Raw genomic sequence first — 25,522 nt, forward strand, 5'->3', positions numbered from 1 at the left:
CACAATAATGAGTTAACTCAAAACACACAAACATACATGTAAGCTCCACGCAAATTAACACACCGCACCTGAAATTCCAGCAACAGGGCGGACTGCCACCCGTCGATGATGCGCGGGGCGTTGCCGGTGCCCATGTCGACGGCGATGGGCCTCTCTGGAGCCCGGGGTCCTTGGGCTGCTGCGCGTAGTGGATGGAAGGGGAGCTCTTGGAGCTCGCGAGGCAGCTCCATAGAGCCTAAGGCTCCCACATCAAGCGCATACGCCGCTGCGACGGCCTTGTTGGTGTCCGACATGTTGCGGAACTTGCAAATGTGCTTGGGCCACCGCTGAGTGCGGAACGGAGTGATGGTCGAAGTGTTGAAGTCTAAGTTGAAGTTGATGACAAATGAAATCCCTCGACTTAGTGTCATCCTCGCAATAATGCCTACGAACCCGTTTGTGTGCCATTGAGACTTGGCTCTCGACAACTATGCTGGTGGGGCGCTCGTTCGTACGAAGGCCCGACACGTAGCTAGCATACTTGGCAGAACAGGGGTGTAGTACCGACTTTATTTAGTTATAATGGGGGGTGGTACATTTTTGGGTGAGTGCTTCCTGCAGCAGACGGCCCAAGTCAACAACTCAGGCACTCCAGTAAATTACTATCAACTTTTCACTTACCTACATATATTACGAAATTTATTTCTGCCTACGGATCAAAGTCATTGTCTGGATCGATGATGCCAACTTCCGTATCCAGAAGTCCTGCAGCCTGGAGCAATGCAAACACGTCTTCCCCCTCGTCGTCCTCTAGTAGAGAAGGCAGCTCACACTGCTGACCAATCGTGGGCTTGTCAATAATCCCTGCTTCACGGAACCCGTTGCAAATGGTAGGCGTTGTCATGTCATTCTACGTCTCGCTCATCCACCGAGCCATCAATACACGATCTGGGGCTCTCATATTGAACGGCTGACCAGGTACCCGGCGGCAAAGTTGCTCACGAATAGACTTGATCCCTATTCTACGTAGCCTATCCTTCAGCGGCTTCATCCACGCGATGTCCGCCGGCTGACAAGCGGACGTGCAGTTTGGCGGCACCTTCTCCAAAACCACATTTATGCTTTTTGCATATGAGGCGACTTCAGCGGTCCAATGTCCGCTGAAGTCGTCCCATAAAAGCAAAATTCATCGCGATTGCCGCGATTACCGAAATAGTGCCGCAAAAATACCATAGCCAGCTCCGAATTGAACCAGCCCTTGGCGTTGCAATGAATCGACATTCCGGTTGAGGTTTGTACGGGCTCCATCTCTTGCCACATTCCAACACTGAATCCGTTGCGCTCGCACTTATTTTCCAGCGCCATCGCAGGCAGTGTGGACGGGCTGCACTTGTAGACAAGCATCGGTGGGTACTTAGTGTCGTTCGAGTCTGCCAGCAACATGGCGGTCAACCGCTGCTTCTCCTTGCCACCACCACGCACCCAAACAGTTTTTTTGCCGCGCTTGTGAAGGGTCTTTTTGGGCAGGTACTCATAAAATACTGCTGTTTGATCAGCATTATAGACCTTCGAGACCCCCAACTCGGCCATTTTGCTCTTGATTCTGACTGCAAAGTCGGCTGCAATTTTTTTGCGTCGTCAGGCGCGACTTGACCTTGGCGAGTTCGGCACCTCAACGACAGGCGATGCCGCTTGCGAAACAGTTTTTGCCATGATGGACTAGCCGCAAATTTGTCCACGTGATATTCTTTTGCAATTTCCAAAGCTTGGAGCTGAAGCATGACACTTGTGACGGGAACACCTTCATTTCTTAGCTCATTTACCCATCTAGTACACGCAATAAAAAATAAAAATAATTTTAGCATAAACCAAAGAAATAATGAATGTGATGAAAGCAGCACACTTACTCTACCAGTTCTAACTCCGCTGCCATAGGTAGCGATGTTGCGACGCCAGATGATCGATTCTTCTTCTTAACGGCAGTCGTAGCCGTCTTACAGCCTTCTTCGATGATGGCGCGGTTCTGTTTCCACTGGTACACCTGGTTCTCCGACGTCTTCTGCTTGGCGACGTGGCTGAAGAAGCGCTGGAGCGTTGACTTGATGCCATGCGTCTCGTACCATTTGATCACCTCCAGCTTCTCGCTGTTGCTGACGGCGGAGCGGCGGTGCTTAGGCGGTTTTCGCCCGGGGCCTGTGATCCTCGTTCTGCCTTTCGGCATTTTGACTTGTGCGGGGGGAGGTGTGGCCGTAAATTACATGCGGTACTTCAATCACGACATCACGTTGGGGCAATCGCGCTGTACGAATTAAGAGCACTGATTGGCTCCCCATTATAACTAAAACCCCATTATAACTAAATAAGGTGGGTAATTAAATGTACACATACAAAACAGGGCGACCAGTACGACACATGAGCGTCTTATCCACGCTCGCAATCGACCACCGCCCCAGATTTGTTACGAGGTATTGCCGTTTGCAGATATTTTGGCCAACGCATGCTTATTATCTCGTTAATAATCTTGATTTTAATCCAGTCAGCTCTTAATTAAGACCTAGGTCTGATTTATATATATCGCCAGTACGGTCTAACATCCAAGCTTGAGGCTCTGTTTTCCCGACCAAAACGCTTTTCTGCGGCTTGGAAACGCAGAAATGCCATTCTAGACAGGCCAAACCGAGTTTCTGGGCCTAAAAGCGGCCTCCACCAAAGCACAAAGCTAAAGCAGCCCTCGCCTATTCGTGTCCACTCGTATTAAGAGACAGGCGTGGTCTATTTTAGAGGACAAAGTATTTGCAAGCGGCAATAACTGGTTATAATATAGAAAAGGGTACATGAGGTTACTGTAGAATAGGGTACACGAGGTTACGGTTTTTATCTACTTGAGCAGTCGGGCATCCTTGTTGACATCGGGGGGGGGGGGGGGCTCAGGCCAGCGACTGAAGTGCGTGTAGTCACCACAGATTGCCTCCACGACATCCCGCCCCACGTCGACCTCGAGAGCAGTTCCTTCAATGGGGCTCTCCTTCTGCTTGGCTGGATCGTTTTGCATATAAAACTCCGACTAAACAAGATTATTTCATAATTACGACCACGGAACAAAACTTTCCTGTATCTTAAACTCTCCAAAACTATTACTATTGTTTTAAAACCTTTTTGCTTAAGAAATATATTCTAATTCTGTGAAATCTTTAATCAGGTGTGTTTTTAAAATAACTAAATTCTAGATATAACAAAGGGAACCACCCTACTGTAATGTCAGCATAATCAAAACTTAAGAAAGGGCAGGAGATTCTTTGTTATCCTTTTGTAGCAAAAATGTATATGATATACTTTGCTGAATTTTACGAATGGACTTTAATAGCTTATTCGCTAACAAACATAAATTTATGTTGGTATTAAATGCTACTCCTTACTTTTTACGGTTAAAAAAGAAAATACACAGTGCAAAATTTGAATAAAACATAAAGAATTGCTTACTTGACATATATAAGATAATCCCCTATATTCGATAAATTGGCAATTTTGATAAATTGGCGGTTTGTTACAGTATTGGGATGCTTCTGCATTTAGTTTGAAATCCAAGTAGTAAAACGTGTACCATTGTGATTATATTTGGAATACATAATACTAAAGAGTGACTAAACTCATAAACGATTGATTCTTACAAAATTCGTGTTTAAAAACTATTTAGAGTTACCTTATAGGATGTTGTAAATAGGTGCACAGATCGAGTTTGGTAAAACCAAATCTACCGTAGGTAACAAGAAAATACCGCCAAAAATGGGAGTTGTCGTCGATGTTTCTTACAAAAGTATCGGCCTGTGGTGACAAAAGTAGATATTTTCATGACAATCAAAAGCTCCATTTGTATGAGAAAGCCCACGAAATACTCTAGATATTTACTATATTTCTGTGATTGTGGATAACACATACAAAATATAGGTATACACCGTAGACAATTCATGAAATTAGCAAAAACTTAATGACCAAGAATCATTTCCAGCGCAGAGAAATGAAAATATTGCATTTTCGTGAGCAGCCAATGATAGATTTTTTGTCGTTCTTTGCGAGTGTGTTTTTGCCATCTACAGTACGATGTACTAATTGTTTGTTTTTTGTACAAATGGTGGTATGACAAACATGTTTTTATGACTGTTTTGAACGGTCGTATTTTAAAATATGTCACCGTGAAAAACGGGCATTTATGTGTAATAGTTACTTTTAAGTTACATTTAAAAAAGAACTTGTACACCATTTCAAGGTCAAATCTACAATCAAAATAAGAAAACTCTACGATTACGTGACTCTTAACATAAAAACCTGTATCAACCCATAAAATATTAGTGATGTCGATTTGGACACTCTACGCGCCACTATCCGTTATTGTTGGTAGTTGAAGTCGATGGCCAACGCATTTGAGTGCATCAGTGTCTCGCAGTGGCGGATCAATGCGGGTAGCGCAACGTGCGGTGAACTGCTGCAGCAACATCATCTGATGGATGCATCTTGGTGAGCTTTACTTGTGATCACTCGTCACGCATCCCGAGAATTCAGCACACACATAACCAAAGACAAAGTTATCACGGTAGATCTGATTCCTCACTTCGGCATTCACGTCCGTCCAATCATGCACAGTCAAACGGCAAGCGCAGGCCCTCCGAAAATACAGTTGCAGTAGCATTATTAGCTGTTTCGACAATAAATTATTCCGCGGAGATCCCGAGGTCAGCAAAATAAATTATTCAGTATATTGCAAAAAATTGCAACACAAGATGGTAACCTGTATTACGTAGTTAAGGTTCTACAAACTTTTAAGTTTCTTAAAAGAATTCACAACCTTGCGTTCTAACCAGTGTTTTGTGTAGCGGAGACTAAGAAAACGCAACAAATACAAATTACAAACGTACTTAAGGTATTTGAAAAATGTTTTTTTACGACCGAAAAATACTTCGTAAAAAGTAGAGCCGTAAGTTATTCCATTTTTTTATCGATCGCGAAAAATAAATTATTCCGTACAAATATTTCCGTATATTTGCAGTACAATCTTTTATTCGGAGGGCCTGGACAAGCGGGCAAAGTGGATATATGGAGAGCACGTCTGCCTATCTGGTTTCGTTCGCGTTGTCCAAAACAGGCTGGGCCCCCGGTGTGGGGGCTACCCTAAGACGACTCGTCCACGTTGCTTCTTCAACCCCGTCCAGCTCGTGGTTAAATGAAGCGCTGGGGGTGCGGGTCATACGTGTACTGTACTTCGTCCCATGGGGCTGAGTACTGTAGGCGGCCAGTGTTCGGGCCTGTTGCCCCCACGCAAGTCGCACTTGTTGACAATTGTAGCGACACCTCGACCGACTCTAAAATGCTCTCTCTGTTGCATGACACTCAGTGATTCGAGGCCAGATGAGCCGCAGTCGCAATGTTCATATTCGCGCACATAGCGACCGTCATGCTTGTCAACGCGTTCAATTCATCGCGTAGATTCCTAACCCATTTGGCGCATTTGGCTCTCCAAATTGGAGATTCCATGTACATGTAGTGACGGTACCTCGCTGTAGGAGACGAGCTCCTCCGTGCATGCGGATTCAATCGGCACCTTTCGATTAGACAAGAGCCCGCGCTAGGCTCTCGCGGGTCTGACAAGGGGACAGCCGGCCTTTACGAACACACCGCGCGGCTGGCGCTGTAACTGCAGCGTGAAACGCGCCGTTGGACTCGAGGCCGACGAACTCGTCGTCGTCACCCCATGGGCATAAGGTGCCCCAAGCTGCGGCTGCGGGCGCCGGGGGCACTGGCAGATGTAGGCGCCGCAGGTGGGGGAGGAGCGTGGCAAGCAATGCTGGTCAAGTTGCCGGAAGATCGTTGTGAGTAATGCTCATGTCACCTACATCTTGGTAAGGGAGGACTCGCGAGAAGCTGGCTGCCACTTGCCGCCGCGTTTGCTCCTTGCAGGGCGGCACGACAGGCTGAGGGGGCCACGCTGCTTGGCGGCCGGAACCACAAAGACCGAAGCAAGGCGCAACGCCGGCCGCGGCAAGCGCCACGCCGCCACGCACGAGGGCGAGCAAGGCCGTCATGGAGTCGGTTATGCCGCGCGCCGGTATCAGTTACCCCGCGCGGCGGGGATTGGGTGAAATGCGCTGCGAATCCTCGCGCGATTGGCCAATTTTGCCATCTGGCCGCTCCCGAAGTTTCGGAAAATTCCTCGGCATACAAATGCAAGTCAAACGCTGCTGCACAACCCGACGACGACGGGCTCCCCCCTCTCCCCTCGGGCTGGCTCTTCGCCGCCTTTGCAGCCGCAGCGCCATTCCCTCTTTTGAGACCAACCCGTCAGTCAAGCTCCAGAAAGACCATGCAGTCGGCGGCGTACATCGCGGCCATCGCGGCCATGCTCGCGGCCGTCAAGGCCGAGTCCGGCTCGGGCCAGCCCGGCTACTGCAAGAACGACGAGTCGTGCGAGGACGGCTACCAGTGTATCTCCGTGCAGACGACGCGCTCGGGGATCGAAGACGTCAAGGTATTACGGAGTTTTTGAGCTGTTTGGGAGTGTAAATTGGCGCTGACGAAGTCTCTGATGTCTGCAGCAATGCCTTCCGTACGCCTCGGAGGGTGACGTGTGCTCCGGCACGTTCCCCGGCCTGTGCCCGTCGTTCTCGACGTGGAACACGGCCTTCCAGTCGATCAGCAGCGTGTGCGCGGCCCAGCTGCCCTCGGGCACGGACCAGTGCCTCAACAGCTCGCACTCGGGCTCGGACATGACCGGCTACGTGTCGTGCGTGGACATCACCGAGGGCTCGGGCTCGACGGCCGAGACCGTGGGCGTCATCTACGGCTGCGTCGACTTCGACGGTACCAACCTTCTCTTCGACGAGGACTCGGACAACTGGGACCTGTCGGAGCAGATGAACTACACCGCCGTCATCAACGAGGGCTGCGTGAACCCCAACAACGCCGAGGACTCGGATGTCGTGTGCTCGGGCCGCGGCACGTGCACCCCGTACACGGCCGGCCAGATGGACTACTTCTGCGAGTGCAACGTCGGCTACAACGGCACGTACTGCCAGAAGGTCGTGTCCAACAAGTGCACGCTCGAGTCGCAGTGCCAGGCCGGCACGTGCAACCTTAAGACCCAGGAGTGCGAGTGTGACCAGGGCACCACCGGTGACCAGTGCGCCTACTGCGACCCCGACTCGTCCAAGGCCTGCAACGGCCACGGCACGTGCGTTGCCGCTTCCAGCGGCTCGGGATCGTCCACGACCTCGGGCTCCACCACGGGCTCCACGGCCACGGCTGGCACGGTTGAGGCTGCTGGCTCGGACAGCTCGTCTGCTCGCTTCCTGATGGAGACTGTCGGCATGGCCTCGACCTCGAGCTCTGGCGACGGCAACGTGTGCAAGTGCGAGAGCGGCTACGCCGGCGACCAGTGCACGCGCAAGGTGGACTCGAGCTCCAGCGGCGACGGCAAGAAGAAGAAATCGAGCGGCTCGTCCTCGAGCGACGCCTCCTCGATGGCCACCTCCATCGCCCTCGTGGCCTCGGCCTTCGTGGTTGCTCTCCTGAACTAGACGGATTGTTCCCCCGCTGCCTCAGCAGAAAGGTGAAGCAGGGCGCTAGCTGGCAACTCGGTCATAAGGATTGCTGGCCACGCACTGCGCGTTGACTGTGTGTTTTGATATGAGGAACGCCGCGTCATTTCTCCTTAATGCATTTTTGCTTTTTCTTATAAACGCTATTTTCATTGTTTCTTCCGGTTTCTTCGTTCGCTTTGATGCGATGGAAGTAGCTCGGACTCCGAGCTACTTCCATCGAGCCTCGGAGTTCCGAAGCCTGAGTGCTCGTTGGGTGTCGCTGAACATGGTGGTTTTCAAGAACTAACAGTTAGGTCTCTTCTAAGTGAAGCCGGACCCACTAAAGAGTCTTTAGTGGGTCCGGCTTTAGTAAAGACAGAGGTCAGCATCGTGTATTGCTGCCACCTTTGTCGCTGGTCCATGGTCATAAACACCCGCAAATGAAGCAGCGCGAGTAATTCGGCCACAGCAACTTGCCCTCCGCCGGCTGGATATCGAGGTACTGTATCAAATCAGGCTTGACTTGCTCTCAGTAAGGGCCTATTTTGTGTTGCGCCACACACATGGGTGAATTCTCCTGAGGCGAGTCACAATTCGAACTCACGCTTCGGTCGACTAACTGTACCCCCCCACGCGACGCAGGCATGAGCCACTACAGCCGCTCGTCCCTGAGCCACCGCTCGTCCGTCAGCAGCAGCGTGGCGGGGGCGCCCACGGCGCTGCGCAACGACGCCATCCTGTACCTGACGATCCTGTCGGCGCGCGACCTGAAGAACGTGCAGCTGGTGGGCGAGCAGGACCCGTACTGCAGCGTGTACCTGACCACGGGCGGGAAGGAGCAGGAGAAGGCGCCGTTCAAGACCGACACGCACGACAATGGAGGTGGGTACACTGCAGACGTGATTCGAGGTCGTTGTAAGGAGTGACGGTGCTCACTGCTGCTGGGGAGCGCAGGCACGCAGCCCATGTGGAACGCCAAGGGCCATATTCTGATCCCCGACATCTCGTCGGACGTCGTGCGCTTCCGCGTGAAGAACAACAACTGGGGAAAGAAGTGAGTGCAGTAGGATGCGGATTGCAATGATGCAATGCAATGCAGTGAGGCAATGCTGGGGGTGCCGTCGGTGCGGAGACTTATGATGGCTCGATCACTTGTGACACGTGTGCAGTACTGTCATCGGAGAGATCGCGCTGGCGATGCGCGACTTATCCCGCGGACGATCCATGGAGAAGGAGTTTGCGCTGACCCCCAAGGGATTTTTGAAGGTGCTGATGTATCTTTCGCTTGGCCACGGTGCGTTGAGTGGATAAGCTGTGGAATGAGGTTCAAGGCTGATTTGACACTATTGCTTGTTCAGAGAACCCGACGTCGCAGCCTCGAGCAAAGTTTGGCGAGTACCCGCAGCACTTCATCCCGGGAAAGACCAAGATTTACCTGGGTCTCATCTCCGGCAGCAAGCTGCGTGACATTCAGTCGTTCGGCACGCAGGACCCGTACTGCGAGGTGTACCTCGGACGAAGTCGCACACCGTCGGCGAAGGACCTGGTGTATAGGACGAAAACCCATGATAACGGAGGTAAGGCGGCAGTGCTAATTAGTCAGCGTCGGGCTATCTATCGTTGCTTAACGCCGTGGTATTCTTTCGCAGGCAAGAACCCACGTTGGATCGAGGGCATCACTGCCAGCGTGCGATGCATAGAGCACGACTTCCTCGTGATTCGGGTGATGAACGACAACACCGTGAAGGAGTAAGTGGGGAATCGTTTGCTCCCTCGACGATTGTCGCGCTTCATGAGACTAACATAACTACCTATTGCGTGCAGTACGCTTATCGGAGAGCTGTGCCTGAAGGTAGAGATGCTGATTGGCCGCAACTTCGAGGACAAGAGCTACCCCATCGAGGCGGACGACACGATCGTCGGGCAGGTGCGGCTTCAACTCGCGCTGTTCAACGACGAGATCATGGACGAGGACGAGATCCGCGACTGCGACGTGGACGGCTGCTCGTGCGCTTCCACGCATCCCGTGCGCGCCACGAAGGTCGGCGACGTGCTGATCGACGGCGTATCGCCCGAGGGCGTGCAGTACCTCGAGGCCGGCACCGCCGTGCACACTGGCTGCGAGCTGGCCGGCAACTACGTCGTGGACAAGGACGTGTACGAAGGCGGCGGCTGGCAGAGCGACGAGCTGGACACCCGTCGATTGGAGCAGCTCGACAGCGACGAGTGGGAAGGCGACGAATTGTAGAGCGTGTGTGCGTTGCAGCCACTTGGTCCACTTCAACTAAAAACAAGCAAAGCAACCAAAACAGCAGGCAAAAATTCTAGTGAACCTACACTTGAAGTGAAATGGCTACACTTTCGAACCGCATGTCGTTTCGTCGTGGTACACTGTACCCTCCCTGATACTATCGGAAGAGCTTGCTGGAAGGGGCGAGTTACCGGTAGGTTGGGTAGTTTTCAGTCTCTCGAGCGAGCCAAACGAGGGAGGAGAGCATGCGCGCGTGTGGACAAGTGGCTGCGCTGGCGCTGTGGGCGCTGGCGGCCCCCAGGGCCGAGGGCTTCTCGCTGCCGGGCGTGCAGATGACCACGTACACCAAGGGCGAGACGCTGCCCATCTTCGTCAACAGCCTCAAGTCGGGCGAGACGCTGCTGCCCCTGGACTACTACAAGCTGCCCTTCTGCCAGCCGGAGCACATCGAGTACAAGTCGGAGAACCTGGGCGAGTACCTCACGGCCAACCGCATCCAGAACTCGCCCTACGAGATCAAGTTCCTCGAGGGCCAGGAGTGCGCCGTGCTCTGCAAGCAGGAGTACGAGGAGAAGGACGTCAAGACGTGGGAGGACAAGATCAAGGACTCGTACCGCGTCAACTGGATCCTGGACAACCTCCCGGCCACGTCCGTGTCGTCCGAGGGCGGCATGACCGTGGGCTTCCCGCTCGGAAGCTTCAACCCGGAGGTGGAGGTCGTGCCGCAGCTCAACAACCACGTCAAGATCCTCATCGGCTACAACAACAACCCGCTGGGCACGGCTGAGGCCTCCGAGGACGAGGGCCGCATCGTAGACTTCAAGGTCATCCCCTACAGCTTCGAGTATGCGGCCAGGAGCTACGACGAGGAGAACAACCGCATGGACGCGTGCGAGCACTCGAGCGACCTCAAGCGCCCGCTGTACGTGCGCAAGAACAAGGAGGGCAAGATGCCCGTCTTCTGGACCTACAGCGTCGAGTGGGTGCTGGACAACGAGCACGACTGGCGCACGCGGTGGGACGTCTACTTCGACGCGGGATCGGGCGGCGACGAGGTGCACTGGTTCTCCATCATCAACGCTCTGGTCATTGTGCTGTTCCTCAGCGGCATGGTGGGCATGATCCTCATGCGCAGCCTTCACCGCGATATCAGCCGCTACAACCGCGTGCCAACCGAGGAGGAGCGCGCTGAAGAGCGCGAGGAGTCGGGATGGAAGCTTGTCCACGCCGACGTGTTCCGTCCGCCGTCGAAGCACCCGATGCTGTTCTGCGTCATGGTGGGCACGGGCTGCCAGCTGCTGGGCATGGCGCTCGTCACGCTCTTCTTCGCTGCTGTTGGCGTTTTGGCGCCGTCGAACCGTGGTAAGCTGGTGATTGCGCTGCTCGTGTGCTTCGTGTTGCTGGGTATGCTGGCTGGCTACACGTCGGCTCGCACGTACAAGATGTTCAAGGGCAAGCGCTGGCAGATGTGCACGGTGTTGACGGCCGTGCTGTTCCCGGGCATCATGTTCTCGCTCTTCTTCTTCCTGAACCTGTTCGTGTGGGGCGCTGGCTCAGACGCCGCTGTGCCATTTGGCTCCATCCTGCTGGTTTTCTTCCTCTGGACGGGCATCTCGGTGCCGCTTGTGTTCGCCGGTGCCTACTTCGGCTTCAGGTACGGCTGTGCTTGGTGAATGTGGCAAATCTTTTGTATTTCTGCGGTTGCTAACGCTGTCTTACTTTTAACCCTTTACAGGAAAGCGCCTCTTACGTTCCCCGTGGCGACGAGCAACATCCCGCGGCCCGTGCCTCCTCAGCCGTGGTACATGAGCCACATGTCGGCGGCGGCCGTGGGCGGTGTGCTCCCGTTTGGCGCCATCTTCGTGGAGCTTTTCTTCGTGCTGTCGTCTCTGTGGACGGACAAGTATTACTACGTGTTCGGCTTCCTGCTGCTGGCCTTCCTTATCCTTATCAACACGTGCGCGGAGATCACGATCGTGCTCACCTACTTCCAGCTGTGCGCTGAAGACTACAACTGGTACGTCAAGCGTGACTTGACGAGTTTCGTCAGGCATCCAGCTGGTTGACTTACCGTGTGTAATTCCGTTTGCTTGTGCAGGTGGTGGCGGTCGCTGTTCGTGTCGGGAGCCTGCGGCGGCTACGTGTTCCTCTACTCGACGTACTACTACTGGACGCGCCTGGACGTGTCGAACTTCATCGGCGCCATGCTCTACTTCGGCTACATGGCCGTCATCTCCGGTGCGCTGTCGCTGCTGACGGGAGCTGTGGGCGTCGGCGCGTCGCTGTGGTTCACGCGCAAGATCTACGCGTCCATCAAGGTCGACTAGAGCAAGCGGAGAGAAAAGGTGCCTACCGGCACAGTAGTGCTATGCGAGCAAGTTGCTCGTGCTGTAGGAACGTACGCGCCCACAGTCCTTCCTGCTTCCGGCGTCTGTTCGCCATAAGGCGCTCAGGTTGATGCATTGAAGAGAGAGAGGAAGTGGGCGATGCGAGACGAATACACTTTCCTTCATAGTGGTTTGCAACTTGGCAAGCAAGGCGACGACGTCGTCGTCTTGCATCGTGTTCAGTTGTGGTGCTGCATTTCAGCCGATAGGCTGTCGTTGCATCGAAGAGCTCACTTGCCTTTTTCCTGATTTATCGGATCTGGTTCAACAGTGATGCATCATCAACTCTCCTCTCCTCCTCTCCTCAAGTCCAATTTGCCTCCAGGTGCTGGTTGTCAATGCAGGACCGTCAGAATGCATTGGCGGGATCAGCTTTGCCGCGTGTGGTGCTGGTGCGGCGGACCCAGCTGGACAACTTGAAGGGTCAATCGAGAGGCAGTAGAGACAAGATCTTGACTCGAGTTTCCCGGCGTTATTGGTCTCGACATGATGGACAACTGCTTGGCGATGCTTGTCATGCTGGTGGCGGTGGTGGCCGCGCAGCATGCGCGTGTTTTTCTGCAGTCGGATGCCCTTCGATTAGGAATCTACAAATGATTATTCTTTGATGGGGGTATTTGTAGAGCGAGCGCGGCATGTGGACTAGGTGACCACGGCAGTGTTTGATCGATGTTGCAGCATCAAGGATAGCTGGCAGCTACTGGCGTTGGTACAGAGAGATTTCACCTGGAGATTTCACACATTTTCCTCAAAATTTAGGGACGCGCTGAGAAGCAGGAAGCGGGAGGGAGCCGTAACGTATCAACGCACCTAAGCTACCTGTGTGCAGTCTTCTTATGAGGCATTACCTTAGAAGTTTCTTTTCGCTGACGACAGCACAATGCCACCATGCAAGGCAAGTTGAGAAAAATCAACCAACCGCTTCCAACGTTATCCAACTTCAAACTTGCACTTTTTTATCTCGTTTGCCTGCGGTTTAGTTTCTAGCTTGGTTCGGTGACAAGGACTCTGGTCGACGTGTCCTCGATGATGTAGGCGCGGATGCCCAATGCTTCTTCGTTGGAACTTCATTGTCTAGCCCACTGTGGTACTAGTATGCCAGTCTTGGAATTTCAATTTCTTGTTAACCCGTACGCCAGCGTTGATACTTCAGGTTTAAGTATGTAAGAGTTCTATCCATGTGGCTGGTTTAATGATACTGACAACAAGTATTAGTTACGTGCACTTTTGCCAAATAAATATCGCAACTTCACTTTTAGATTCTCGGCTGGCCGTGAAAAGAAAGTTGTTCAGCTTCAGGTTAATGAAAACATCGGGACATTTTTACGGTAATTATTTCTATAGATATGTCATGACTGGGGCTTGGGCGAACAATCCACCCTTTGCTGATGCCTTGCTAGCCCATTTCAGCAACCTGTAGCTTCCTGCTCGAGTGTCTGACGCTCGCTGTGCACAGCCACCATATTCCTATTCAGAATCATATCACTAATCTGAATATCCGCATAAAAGTCCCGAACCCAAATAAACCTCGCATATAGCCGTTCTCTGTACCTCGACTTTAGCGACCTGCTTGCTCTCGGACAACTCAGAACCATCACTCCGAGCCAAAAGCTACTTGCCCCCCACATGCTTGAACGCGGCCACATGACGGCCACCATGCGCTCCTCCTCACATTTGCAGCATCCTCCATCCCTATTTGACAGTCCTTAACTCACTCCACCCCCTCCATCTGCTCGATCCGTGGTTGAACCCATTTACCGACCCAGCACCGGGTCCTTATCAATCGCTCCGATATGCCACTAAACCCGGGGTCCCCCTCCCTCGCCCGCCCGAGGTTTTATTCAGATGGCCACCCGAGACCGCACGCAGCGCGGCACTTCCGCACTCCCCGATCGGCAGGCAATCGCGCAACTGATAGCGCAGTGGGCGCTCATCGAGACACGACTCCGCCGGGTGCCAAGATGCAGCGCGGGGGCACGCGCAAGGAGCGGCTGCTGCGCGCCAAGATGATGAAGAAGAAGCTGGACGACGACAACTCGCCGCTGGGCGCGGGCGCCAGCACGTTCGAGGACATCCTGCAGATGTCGGACCTGTCGGAGCAGTCGCTGCTGGCCAACCTGCGCAAGCGCTACGAGCACGAGCTCATCTACACGTACGTGGGGCCCATCCTCATCGCCATCAACCCGTACCAGCAGCTGGGCGACGCCTACAGCGAGAAGAAGATGACCGAGTACTACGGCAAGGCCATGGGCATGCTGCCCCCGCACGTCTTCGCGCTGGCCGACCACGCCTACACGCAGCTCATCCAGGGCGGCGCGCTGGACCCGGCCAACCAGAGCATCATCATCAGCGGCGAGAGCGGCTCGGGCAAGACCGAGACCACCAAGATCATCATGCAGTACCTGGCGCGCGCCACGAGCTACCGCAAGGGCCCCGACGGCGAGGGCGTGGCCCCCGTGGACGCCTCCGCGGCCATGTCGGGCGCACTGGGCAAGCTCGAGGAGCGCGTGCTGGAGAGCAACCCGCTGCTCGAGTCCTTCGGCAACGCCAAGACGCTGCGCAACGACAACTCGAGTCGCTTCGGCAAGTTCATCGAGATCCAGTTCAACCACCACGGCAAGATCGTGGGCGCGCAGATCCTCAACTTCCTGCTGGAGAAGACGCGCATCGTGTCGCAAAGCTTGGGCGAGCGCAACTACCACATCTTCTACCAGCTGCTGGCGGGCGCGGACAACGCGCTGCGCGAGCGCCTGCAGCTCAAGACGCCGCACGACTACGAGTACCTGCGCAAGAGCGAGTGCTTCAGCATCCACTCGTGCGACGACGCCAAGGAGTTCGCCACTACCAAGAGGTGCATGGAGACCATTGGGATCACGGAGGACAGGCAGGAGATGGTGTTCGAGCTGCTCGCGGCCGTGCTGCAGCTCGGCAACTTGCAGTTCGCTATGGAGAACGACACATGCGTGACCGTCGGCGACGACTCGGCCAATGGCATGAAGCTCGTGGCGTCGCTGCTCAAGGTGAGCGAGGACGCGCTGTCCAAGGCGCTGCTGACGCGCCAGCTTTACGTGGGCGGCAAGGTCATCGTGCAGCAGCAGAACTCGGAGCAGGTGCGCGACAAGCGCGACGCGCTGGCCAAGGGCATCTACTCGTCGCTCTTTCTGTGGCTCGTGTCCGAGCTGAACCGCACGATCTCGCGCAACCAAGAGAAGTGGGGCTTCATCGGCGTGCTGGATATCTACGGCTTCGAGAAGTTTGAGTGGAACACGTTCGAGCAGCTGTGCATCAACTACGCCAACGAGAAGCTCCAGCGACACTTCAACCAGCACATGCTCGAGGTGGAGCAGAACGACTACGCGAAGGAGGGCATCGACTGGAAGCACATTGACTTCGAGGACAACCAGGAGTGTCTGGACCTGATCGAGAGCAAGGTGAACGGCAAGCCCGGCATCTTCATCTCGCTGGACGACAACTGGCGGCTCAAGGGCGAAGAGGCCAACAAGAAGTTCGTGTCGAACCTGCACAACTCGTTCGGTCGCACGTCCAGCGGACACTCGAGCAGCAAGAACAAGTTCTATGTGCACCCGAAGATGGACGCGGACTTGCACTTTGGCATCAAGCACTACGCCGGCGAGGTGATCTACGACGCCAGCGGCTTCAACGACAAGAACAATGAGACGTTGAACGACGACATGAAGGAGCTCATCCGACAGTCCAAGAGCGACTGGCTTCGCGGAATCTTTGACCTGAACATGCAGTCGATCGAGGCCATTCCTGGCAACAAGCCGCAGCAACAGCACTCGATCTCTCGGCGCCCGAATGAGATGAAGGGCAAGGGAGCACATCAGCAGGGAAATAAGTCGCGCAACATCCGCGAGGTGTCTGTGAGCGCCCAGTTCCGGTACCAGCTCCAGGAGCTCATGGGCAAGATTTCTCTCGCAAACCCTCGGTATGTGCGTTGCATCAAGCCGAACGAGTTCAAGCGTCCGAGCGAGCTTAACGACCAGGACTGCGCGCGTCAGCTCAAATACTCCGGTATGATGGAGGCGATTCAGATCCGTCAGCGTGGTTTCGCTCTGCGTGAGGACCACGACGTGTTCTTTTACGACTACCAGTCTCTCGCGCCTGACGCTGAGAACGTCAAGGAGCTTGTGGAGGAAATCTCGTCTATGCTGGGTGCAGGTAAGGAAGAGTGGCAGCTGGGCAAGACGAAGGTGTTCCTGAAGAGGGCCATGGCGTTCAAGTTGCGAAAGCTGGAGGTGCTGCGGTGCAAGTCTGCCGCACGTGCTATCCAAAAATGGGTTCGTAACATGGCGAGGGCTGAAGCTGCTATCGTGATTCAAACGAAGGCTCGACAGTTCGTGGCGAAGCGACGACTGCAGCGACTGCGTCGTAGTGCCTACCGTGTGATGTACATTCTTCGTATGCGTGTCGCCATGAGCAAGTACCAGCGGTTGCGTGCGGAGTACCGTCTTCAGAACGAAAAGGCTGTAGTTGTGCAGAAAATTGCGCGTGGATACTTGATTCGTAAGCGGGACTTGCTTCATCCGTTTGGAGGAATGGGTCCGAAGGAATTAGACGCAAAGATCGTGGAGATGGAAAAGGCCATTGAAGATGCAGCACTGAGCAAGCAGTTCGAACTGTGTGCAAACTTGCAGCTGGAACTGGAAAAAATCGTTGAGGCTCGTAAGAAGGTTCGCACCGCGAAGGAAATCGACGCCGAGATCAAGAAGCTGAACGAGGACATGGAGGCAGCCGCGATGTCGAAGCAGTTTGGGTTGTGTGCCGATCTCCAGAAGCAACTTGAGGCGCTGCAGGAAGCTCGTAAGCACGTTAAGGAGGATCTCAACGAGCTGGAGCCCGAGGAGCTTGACGAGCGCATTCATGCGATGGAAGCTACCATTGCTGAAGCAATGGCCGCGCGCGACTTCGGCAAATGCAGCGATCTTCAGATCAGCTTAGATGCGTTGGTGACTGCTCGGAAGAAAAAACAGACCCCCGAAGAGCTGGATGCGGAGATCGAGAGGCTGAACCAGGAGCTTGACAACTTGATGAAGAAGAAGCAGTTCGACAAGTGCGCGCAGCTTCAGAAGGATATTGATGTTGTCAAGAAGAAGAGGGCGAAGTTCCCTGCTCCAGTTCCGAAAACTCCGACGCCACCGCTTTCTCCGAAGAAGGCAGAGCCGCCGGCAGAGCCAACGCCGCCTCCGTCGCCGAAGAAGGAGACACCGCCGCCGGAAGAGCCTGAACCGCAGCCTGCTACCCCTGTTGCTCCTGCTCCGCCGTCGAACATGGATCGCAGCGGTATTCCGCCTGCGCGTGAGCCCACTCCGGCACCGACCTCCGCTCCTGCTGCTTTCCCTGGTGAGAAGCAGCCTGCGTTTGAGATTCCTGAGCCTGCTTCTAAGGCGGTCCCGGCTCCTCAGGCAGTCCCTGCCCCGCAGGCATCTCCTGTTGCGTTAACCCCGGCGCAATCGTTTGAGGATTACCCAGCTGCTCCAGTGAATGACTACCCGGTCCCTCAGGAGGTCCCTACGGCGCCTGCTCCGACGATGCCCAAGCGACCGCCAGCAATTTACAACGGCCCTGCTCCGACCATGAGGAGGGGGGATGCGAAGCCGCCCACTATGACTCCGGTGATGCCGCAACGTCGTGCCCGCTCAGGCTCCAACAGCTCTGCAACCTCTGGACACTCGTTTGCGAGGTCGCACTCGTCGATGATGTCGACGTCTTCTAAGACGAAGAAGTCAACGTCTACGTCAGATCCGTCGCGCACTGTTGCCCGCCTCCGGCCTGCCAAGGCGATCACGGTAAACGAGGACGCGACAGTGTTAGAAGCTGCTAGAATGATGAAATCCCACCGCGCAGCAGCAGTGCTTGTGACCAATTGGGAGGGCGCACTGACCGGCATCTTTTCGGACACTGATGCCGCTCGTCGTGTGGTTTCCAAGGGCGTGGACTCCGCTAGAATCACTGTTGGATCTGTTATGACGCCGAACCCCAGCTGTGTCAGCCTGGAGGACAGCGCAGTCGATGCGATGGACATCATGCTGAGCGGAAAGTTCCGCCACTTGCCCGTGATCAGTTCTCACAGCGGAAACATTGTCGGAATTCTCAACGTGGCGAAGTGCTTGCACGATGCCATTCGACGAGTGGAGAACATGTCATCGTCTCTGCAGCAAGAGCTTGGTGCGAGCTCGAACAATGTCATGCTGCGTGGAATGCTCGAGAAGATGTTGTCTCCGTCGCTCCAGGATGTGGTATCGGCGCCAGGCGAGGTTATGCCGCCGCTTGTATACGGAAACATGACGGTTTATGAGGCGACGACGTACATGGCGGAGACTAGACGGCCAGCTCTTGTGGTTTCATCAAATCCGGAATTCCAGGAGCTTATCGGTATCTTCACGCCGAAGGACGTGCTGCATCGCGTCATTGCGGAGGACTTGGACGTGAACACCACTACGGTTAGTCAGGTGATGACTCCGAACCCGGAGTCTGCCGCTCCAGAGACGTCGGTGTTGGACGCCTTCCACATTATGCACGATGGCAAGTTCCTGAATTTGCCGGTGGTGTCTCCGGACTCTGGTGATATTATGGGCGTTGCGGATGTGCTGTCAATTAGTTTGGCTTCTTTCGGAGAGGCGCGCGACATCGGCAAGTTCTTCAACGCTGCTTTCGACTACCATGACGATGACACCAACTCGATCGTGTCAGGCAGGTCTACGTCCAACATGTCTAATGCCAGCAAGGTGCGTCAGCAGAAGGACCGCGATAAGGGCGTCAACGTTCGCCCCGTGTCAAGCCTGCGCCCCCTTCCGGCTATCACGATCGACGAAGTTGCGTCCGTTTTTGAAGCTGCTTTGCTGATGAAGCAGAAGCGAACGGACGCGTTGCTGGTTGTGGATGAAGCTGGCGGCCTGAATGGTATTTTGACCGACACGGATATTTGCCGCCGCGTGCTGGCGCTGAACCTGATTCCCGAGGAGGTGCCTGTGTGCAACGTGATGACGAGGGACATCAAGTATGTGTCTCCCAACGACAGCGCCATCGACGCGCTGCTTTCGATGCAGGAGGGACACTTCCGCCACCTGCCGGTTGTGGATGGCGGCAGCATCGCTGGCGTCCTGAACATTGGCAAATGCATTTACGATGTCTCGAAGCGCCTCGAGCACGCTACGCAGTCCACGGACCAGTTGAAAGCATCACTTGAGAAGAGCGGTAAGTCGTCAACTCTCCAGCAACTACTGGCTCCCATGTTGGAGAAGCTCGCTACGCCTACTTTAGGGTCTATCCTGGAGAACGAGACTCAGAATGGATCTACCCCTGCTCCGCGTCTTCCGAAGTCGTCCCTGGTCAGTGATGTGGTCAAGGCGATGGCATCGACGAAGAAGGCGGCGCTTATTGTCGACGACTTCAACTTCGACAAGCTGGTGGGCATCTTCTCCCCGAACGAGCTCGTGCTGAATGTGATTGCGAAGGGATTGAAGACGTCGGCTACGTATGTTGAAGAGGTGATGCAGAACGACCCGGAGATCGCTACGCCTTCGACGTCTGTGCAGGACGGCTTGCACATCATGCACGACTCACGCTGCCTCAACCTGCCTGTGTTGAAGGACGACTCGAATGAGCTCGTTGGCATGGTCGATGTGCTGGACCTCAGCTACGGCACAATTGATGCCATCTACGGCGAGAACCGTGAGCAGATGCAGGAGTTTTGGAACACGACGCTGCAGCTGGACCAACCTTCTTTGCCTTCGGAAGCTGGCGACCGTGAGCGCACGACGCTGATGTCCAGGGCTGAACGCGAGGAGAAGAGTCGCACAGTGGCAAAGCTGCGGCCAACCAAGGTGTTGACTGTCTCGGAGTCCACAACCATTGCGGAGCTGTCTCGGACAATGGGCCGCAACAAGATGGACTGCGTGCTGGTCGTGTCGGACGAGGGAATGCTCAACGGTATTATCACGGACACGGATCTGACGCGCCGTGTTGTCTCGGAGAACAAGCCGCTGGACTCGACACGTGTGGGCGACGTCATGACTCGTAACCCTGTGTTTGTGTCCATGGATGATCCTGCCATTGATGCGCTTATTTGCATGTTGGAGGGCAAGTTCCGCCACTTGCCGGTTGTTGAGCGCAATGGCCCCGTTGTGGGCATCCTCAGCATTGCGAAGTGTCTGTACGATGCTATCAGGAAGATGGAGAAGTCGGAGCAGTCGTCGGCAGCGCTGCGTCACACGTTGGAGAAGGAGATGAAAAGCCGCGTGAATGGTGGCGCTCGTACCGGTGGTGTTTCCCAGCTCCTTGGATCGATGGTGAATAAGATGTTCTCACCGGACATCAAAACGGTGATCGACGAAGAAGGCATCGATCCTCCGCGCGTGCAGCGGTACACCTCTGTCTACGAAGTTTCCAAGCAAATGTCCATCACTAAGAAGGCAGCTCTGGTTGTGAACAACCGCGGCCAGTACTGCGGTATTTTCACCCCCAAGGAGATGCTGGAGAAGGTGCTTGCCCGTGGACTGCCTGTCCACACGACGCCTGTGTGCGAAGTGATGCTGGAGAAGGACGTGACTATCAACGGAGCTACCTCCGTGATTGACGCTATGCACACGATGCATGATCACAAGACGCTGTACCTGGCAGTGATGCAGTCTGAAACGAACAAGCAGCCCATCGGTGTGATCGATGTGCTTTCTCTGAGCTATGGGTCTTTCGCGAAGGGCAAGCCCAGTGAGTGGAAGTCTTTCTGGAACGCTTCGTTGGAGGCTACCGATGACGATGATGTGTCGTCGCAGCACAGTTTCCGCAGTGGCTTCTCCCACAACCTCGCGCCAAGCAGTGCGGGCATGAGCCAAAAGGGCCGTCAGGCTAGTTTGGCAACGGGCAATGTGCGCCCTGTGTCGAAGCTGCGGCCATCCAAGGCGATCACGATTTCGGAGACGTACTCTGTTGCTGACGCTGCGAAGGAGATGAGCATTGCGCAGACGGATGCTGCACTGATCATTGGACGTGACGGCGGACTGCTCGGTATCCTTACCGATACTGATGTGACGCGCCGTGTGGTGGCTCTCGGCAACGATCCGTTTTACGTGAGCGTGCTCGACGCGATGACCCCGGACCCGAAGTTTGTGGATGAACGCGATAGCGCCATGGATGCTATGTTCATGATGCTTGAAGGCAAGTTCCGCCATCTTCCCGTTGTGGACGAAACAGGTATGGTCGCGGGTATGCTGCGCATCCAGAAGTGCCTGTACGACGCCATCACGCGTATTGAAAAGGTCCAGCAATCGTCGAGCGGCTCGCTCCGAGCTCGTCTGGAGAAGCAGCTGCAGGCCACCGGTATTGGTACTGGTCAAGGTGCGCTGAAGCAGCTTGTGGCCCCCATGGTGGAGAAGCTTCTTTCGCCCACGGTTGATTCGATTCTGGAGGACGAGACGCTCCCTCCGCTCGTGAGCGAGCACGACACGGTGATGGAAGTGGCGCGTCAGATGGCTGCGTCCCGCAAGGCCGCGCTCATTGTGGAGGACCCGAACGGTGACAACAGCTCGTCTGTTAGTGGAGGACACCGCTCTTCGATTAGCGGAGGCGGCTACGATATTGGCACTTCGGCGCTTACTAGAAAGGTGCTGGGTGTGTTCACACCTAAGGATCTTCTGCTCCGCGTCACGGGTGCTGGTCTGGATGCTGCTGAGACGACTGTTGGTCAGGTCATGACGCCTGACCCTGAGACGGCTCCGCCGACCACCAAGCTTGTGGATGCGCTTCACGTCATGTATGAGCACAACTTTCTGCACTTGCCGATCGTGAACAACGAGACGGACACGATTGTGGGTATGCTGGACGTGTTGTCCTTGTGCTACGGTACTTTTGCAAGCGGTGCGGCTGCTGAAAGCGGCAAGCCCATTGACGAAGACTCGGACTGGCGCTCGTTCTGGGATGTGTCGTTGGCTCTCGGCCACGACGACGACGACTTCAGCGAACTTGCAAGTATGACGGGCTCGCGTATTTCTCGTCGGCGTCCGGGCAAGTACACGGAGAGCCACCACTCGTCGATGATGGACCACGTTCCCGAGCCTGAGGGTGCGATGCGACCCGTTTCGATGCTGCGACCGCAGGAGGTGACCCGCATCAACGAGTTTATCACTGTTGCAGAAGCTGCGAAGCGCATGCGGCAAGCACGTGTCGAGGCTGTTGTGGTGACGACAGAAGAGGGCGAGCTTCGTGGTATCCTGACGGACACTGACATCACGCGCCGCGTGCTGGCCGAAGACATCGATCCGGAGAGTTGCTCGGTTGCATCTGTGATGACTACCAAGCCTAGCTGCGTGTACATGGAGGACCAGGCCATTGAGGCTATCACTAAGATGCTCGAGGGCCGGTTCAAGCACTTGCCGGTTCTCGGCTCGGATGGCACCCCGCAAGGAATGCTCGACATTTCCAAGTGCCTCTACGATGCCATCACGTGTCTGGAGAAGGTGCAGCAGTCGACGGAGGCGGCAGCGTCCGAGTTCTCGCGTGATCTCGGCACGGGCTCGAATCTGCAGCGGCTGCTGGGTCCGATGATGGAGAAGATGGTCCGGCCTACCGTTGGTGACGCGCTTGACGGCGAGATCATGCCGCCTGTGATTAACATTCACACCACGGCGGCTCGTGCGGCGAAGCTGATGGCAAACACGAAGAAGGCTGCGATCGTTCTTGGCGACGAGCAGGAGCTGTGTGGTATGGTGACGACGAAGGACCTGCTGCGCAAGCTGGTGGCCAAGGGTTTGTACGCCGAGACTACGACCGTTGAGGAAGTGATGACGATGGACCCCGACCTGATGGGGCCCAATATGAGCATCGTGGATGGTTTGCGCTCGCTGCACGACGCCGGTCAGCTCTTCATGCCGGTGCTGGCTGACGACGGTGAGATCCTGGGCATGGCGGATGTGATTTGCCTGAGCTACGGCCAGTTCCAGACTACGTCTGGAGGCACGTCGAACGGCGACTGGCGGCAGTTCTGGCAGACGGCCATGAACCTGCAGGAGGAGGTTGCGGGAGGTGCGTACGGCGGCATGAACGACGATGCTCGCTCCGTGGGTACCATCGAGGAGTTCGAGCGCGACGAGTACAACGCTTCGACCCCGACGGCGAGTGCTGTGGGCATCAACGGTGCCGGCAGGTACTCCAACTCGCTGGGTGCGTACGCCGAGCTGGGCGAGAGCGTGTCGGTCGTTAGCGGTGCCAACACTGCAACGACCAGTGTGCTGATGCAGAAGGTGACGGACGAGAATACGTTCGTGTTCAAGGTGAGCGATGGGCCTCAGGGCCACTTCCACCGCATCATGTGCCGGTTCAACACGATGGGTCCGCTGCTGGAGCAGATTCGCTTCAAGATGGGGCTGGACGACAATGAGGCGCTGCGCCTCAAGTACGAGGACGACGAGGGTGATCTGGCGCTGCTGACGTCCGATGAGAGCCTCGTGGAGGCTGTTCACATGGCCCAGCGCGCCGGGTGGAAGCGCCTGGTCCTTGTGGTGGACGTGGTCAAGCGTCCGCAGCACGACGGCAACGGCAGCGTGGTGTCAGTGGCCAGCTCGGCAGCCAGCGGCTCGAACGCCGCCGGCCCCAAGCCGCGCAACCGTCTGCTCACCAAGGTGGAGGAGATGTCTTCGTCGTCCGAGAGCAGCGACGACGACAGCAGCTCGGAGGAGATCGTGCGGAAGAAGAGCAAGAAGTCTCGTCGCAGCAAGGGCCGCGACCAGGGCTTCTCACTCCACAGCAACGCCGGCCTCGCGATCGCTGGCGGAGCTGCCACTCTGGTGATGGGTCTAGGCGCCATGGCTCTCATGCTGCTGCGGCGCAAATAAACGATAGGGAAAAGAGAGAAAGAGAGAGAGTTGTAGGATGATGGCTCTGTTGTGACTGAATAAAGCAAAGCAATACCAGTGCGTATAGAAGAAGAAGAACATGTTGCAAGGGTTTCTCGGTTGTTGCCAATTTTGAGGCAAAAGTCACTTGCGTAGTAATTTGTGGTCTACTTACACATACATGAATAGTGTCACGAAAGCCTTCGGTCGGCGATCAGAACTCACACGGACGAGAGGTCGAGTTTGAGCTGCTTGGGATCTGCCTCTCGCTTGTTGCTGATGTCGGTCACTACTGCGAGTTTGACGTCTCCCTCTCCGGGCTCGCTGCACTCGTCGTCAGTAGGCGTACCCAAACTGGGCAATTTGCCGTCGCCGTTCAAACTTCCAGCGGGGGACTGCGCCGCCTGCGCCACGAGGAAACTTTCGTCCCGAACATCCTTCTTTAGGAAATTGTCCTGGATCCAGAACTGCAGCGCGTTCATCAAACACGGACACGCGATCATGACGAGCGCCAACTCGACCTCCGGGTGCTTGTCCAGCGGCTTGAACAGCAGCACGGCGAACGCTCCCAGCGGCTTCTCGAACACCACGATGAGGGACGCGATGAAGAATTTGCACGAGAAGATGACGATGATCCACGAAATCACTTGCAGCAGCCACGTGCGAACGCGGATGGGAATACCGTAGTCTCCAGGAGTTTTAAGTGACGTCCAGCCGAAGCGATGGGCCAGCAACACCACGCCGGAGAGCAGGACGTAGTTGAGGAAGACGCCAAAAGTCGTATCCAACGTGAAATTCACGAAATACAGCGCACACTGGAAATAGCAATAACAATAGAAACAAAGGTGAGAGAATAATTGACAACATGCAACGAATATCTTGTCGTAACGTACCTGGTCCACAGCTTCTTCGTCCGTGAGTTGCTCCTGTTGGTACGAGTAGAGCAGGATGGCGATGAGCAGATTCGCCACGTGCGCGAACGTGGCGCCGATCATTTGCTTGGAGGCGTCGAAAGCCCACACCTACAAAAAATTGACAATATTGCAGCAACAATAAAAAAATATTGGCAGGTTAGAGACTGCGTAACCGACCAGACAATTTGTTGCCGTTGTTGCCGTACCATGAGCGGGCGTCGCGGCACCTCGCGCAGCCGCTTGAGCACGAGCACGGACATGGCGATGAGCCCCAAGAGAACCTGCAGCCCCGCCGCGAAGCTGCCGCTCAGCAGCTTGCACTCGTCCGGGTTGCCGTCTCCGCTGCCGTCGCCCCACGCGCTCATGCTGCCGTTATGTGTCTCTAACTGGCTTGGCGCCGGCATGAGCAATTTAGTTGAGGAGTTGTTGCAATGTGATGAAAGTGGGATGTGTAAAAATTCTATTATTGGATAAAAACGTGCAAGAACTTCAGCTATTGGTCAAAACTGTCTCAGAAAGGGTAAAAACAGGTGGAGATCAGTACCCATAATCAGATGCAACGGACGAACACGCC

The 25,522-nt window shown here is 55.2% G+C and overlaps 7 protein-coding genes across 7 annotated transcripts; 4 read left to right on the forward strand and 3 right to left on the reverse strand.

Annotated features, from left to right (window-relative positions):
* Window positions 1-17: 17 nt before the first annotated feature.
* PHYSODRAFT_308156 (hypothetical protein) lies at window positions 18-410 on the reverse strand (the record flags this gene model as incomplete). Its single annotated transcript, XM_009541604.1, has 1 exon — window positions 18-410. The coding sequence occupies one exon, from the start codon at window positions 408-410 to the stop codon at window positions 18-20; it is 393 nt and encodes a 130-aa protein (XP_009539899.1).
* A 1,017-nt stretch (window positions 411-1,427) lies between these two features.
* PHYSODRAFT_535957 (hypothetical protein) lies at window positions 1,428-2,200 on the reverse strand (the record flags this gene model as incomplete). The annotated part of the gene is made up of 2 exons (XM_009541605.1): window positions 1,428-1,806; window positions 1,887-2,200. The coding sequence occupies 2 exons, from the start codon at window positions 2,198-2,200 to the stop codon at window positions 1,428-1,430; spliced, it is 693 nt and encodes a 230-aa protein (XP_009539900.1).
* Window positions 2,201-5,722: 3,522 nt separating this feature from the next.
* PHYSODRAFT_362632 (hypothetical protein) lies at window positions 5,723-7,719 on the forward strand (the record flags this gene model as incomplete). The annotated part of the gene is made up of 3 exons (XM_009541606.1): window positions 5,723-5,840; window positions 6,084-6,496; window positions 6,564-7,719. The coding sequence occupies 3 exons, from the start codon at window positions 5,723-5,725 to the stop codon at window positions 7,542-7,544; spliced, it is 1,512 nt and encodes a 503-aa protein (XP_009539901.1). The 3' UTR covers window positions 7,545-7,719.
* A 472-nt stretch (window positions 7,720-8,191) lies between these two features.
* Window positions 8,192-9,795, forward strand: PHYSODRAFT_320341 (hypothetical protein; the record flags this gene model as incomplete). The annotated part of the gene is made up of 6 exons (XM_009541607.1): window positions 8,192-8,429; window positions 8,502-8,601; window positions 8,717-8,841; window positions 8,906-9,124; window positions 9,197-9,296; window positions 9,372-9,795. The coding sequence occupies 6 exons, from the start codon at window positions 8,192-8,194 to the stop codon at window positions 9,793-9,795; spliced, it is 1,206 nt and encodes a 401-aa protein (XP_009539902.1).
* A 674-nt stretch (window positions 9,796-10,469) lies between these two features.
* On the forward strand, window positions 10,470-12,125 carry PHYSODRAFT_535936 (hypothetical protein; the record flags this gene model as incomplete). Its single annotated transcript, XM_009541608.1, has 3 exons — window positions 10,470-11,452; window positions 11,534-11,815; window positions 11,897-12,125. 3 exons carry the CDS (start codon window positions 10,470-10,472, stop codon window positions 12,123-12,125), a joined length of 1,494 nt encoding a protein of 497 aa, XP_009539903.1.
* Window positions 12,126-13,978: 1,853 nt separating this feature from the next.
* PHYSODRAFT_362634 (hypothetical protein) lies at window positions 13,979-24,074 on the forward strand (the record flags this gene model as incomplete). The annotated part of the gene is made up of 2 exons (XM_009541609.1): window positions 13,979-14,641; window positions 14,900-24,074. 2 exons carry the CDS (start codon window positions 13,979-13,981, stop codon window positions 24,032-24,034), a joined length of 9,798 nt encoding a protein of 3,265 aa, XP_009539904.1. The 3' UTR covers window positions 24,035-24,074.
* A 181-nt stretch (window positions 24,075-24,255) lies between these two features.
* Window positions 24,256-25,313, reverse strand: PHYSODRAFT_536028 (hypothetical protein; the record flags this gene model as incomplete). Its single annotated transcript, XM_009541610.1, has 3 exons — window positions 24,256-24,849; window positions 24,928-25,056; window positions 25,155-25,313. 3 exons carry the CDS (start codon window positions 25,311-25,313, stop codon window positions 24,256-24,258), a joined length of 882 nt encoding a protein of 293 aa, XP_009539905.1.
* Between the last annotated feature and the right edge of the window lie 209 nt (window positions 25,314-25,522).

This window comes from Phytophthora sojae, assembly GCF_000149755.1.
Source record: "Phytophthora sojae unplaced genomic scaffold PHYSOscaffold_27, whole genome shotgun sequence".
Classification (NCBI taxonomy): domain Eukaryota; phylum Oomycota; class Peronosporomycetes; order Peronosporales; family Peronosporaceae; genus Phytophthora; species Phytophthora sojae.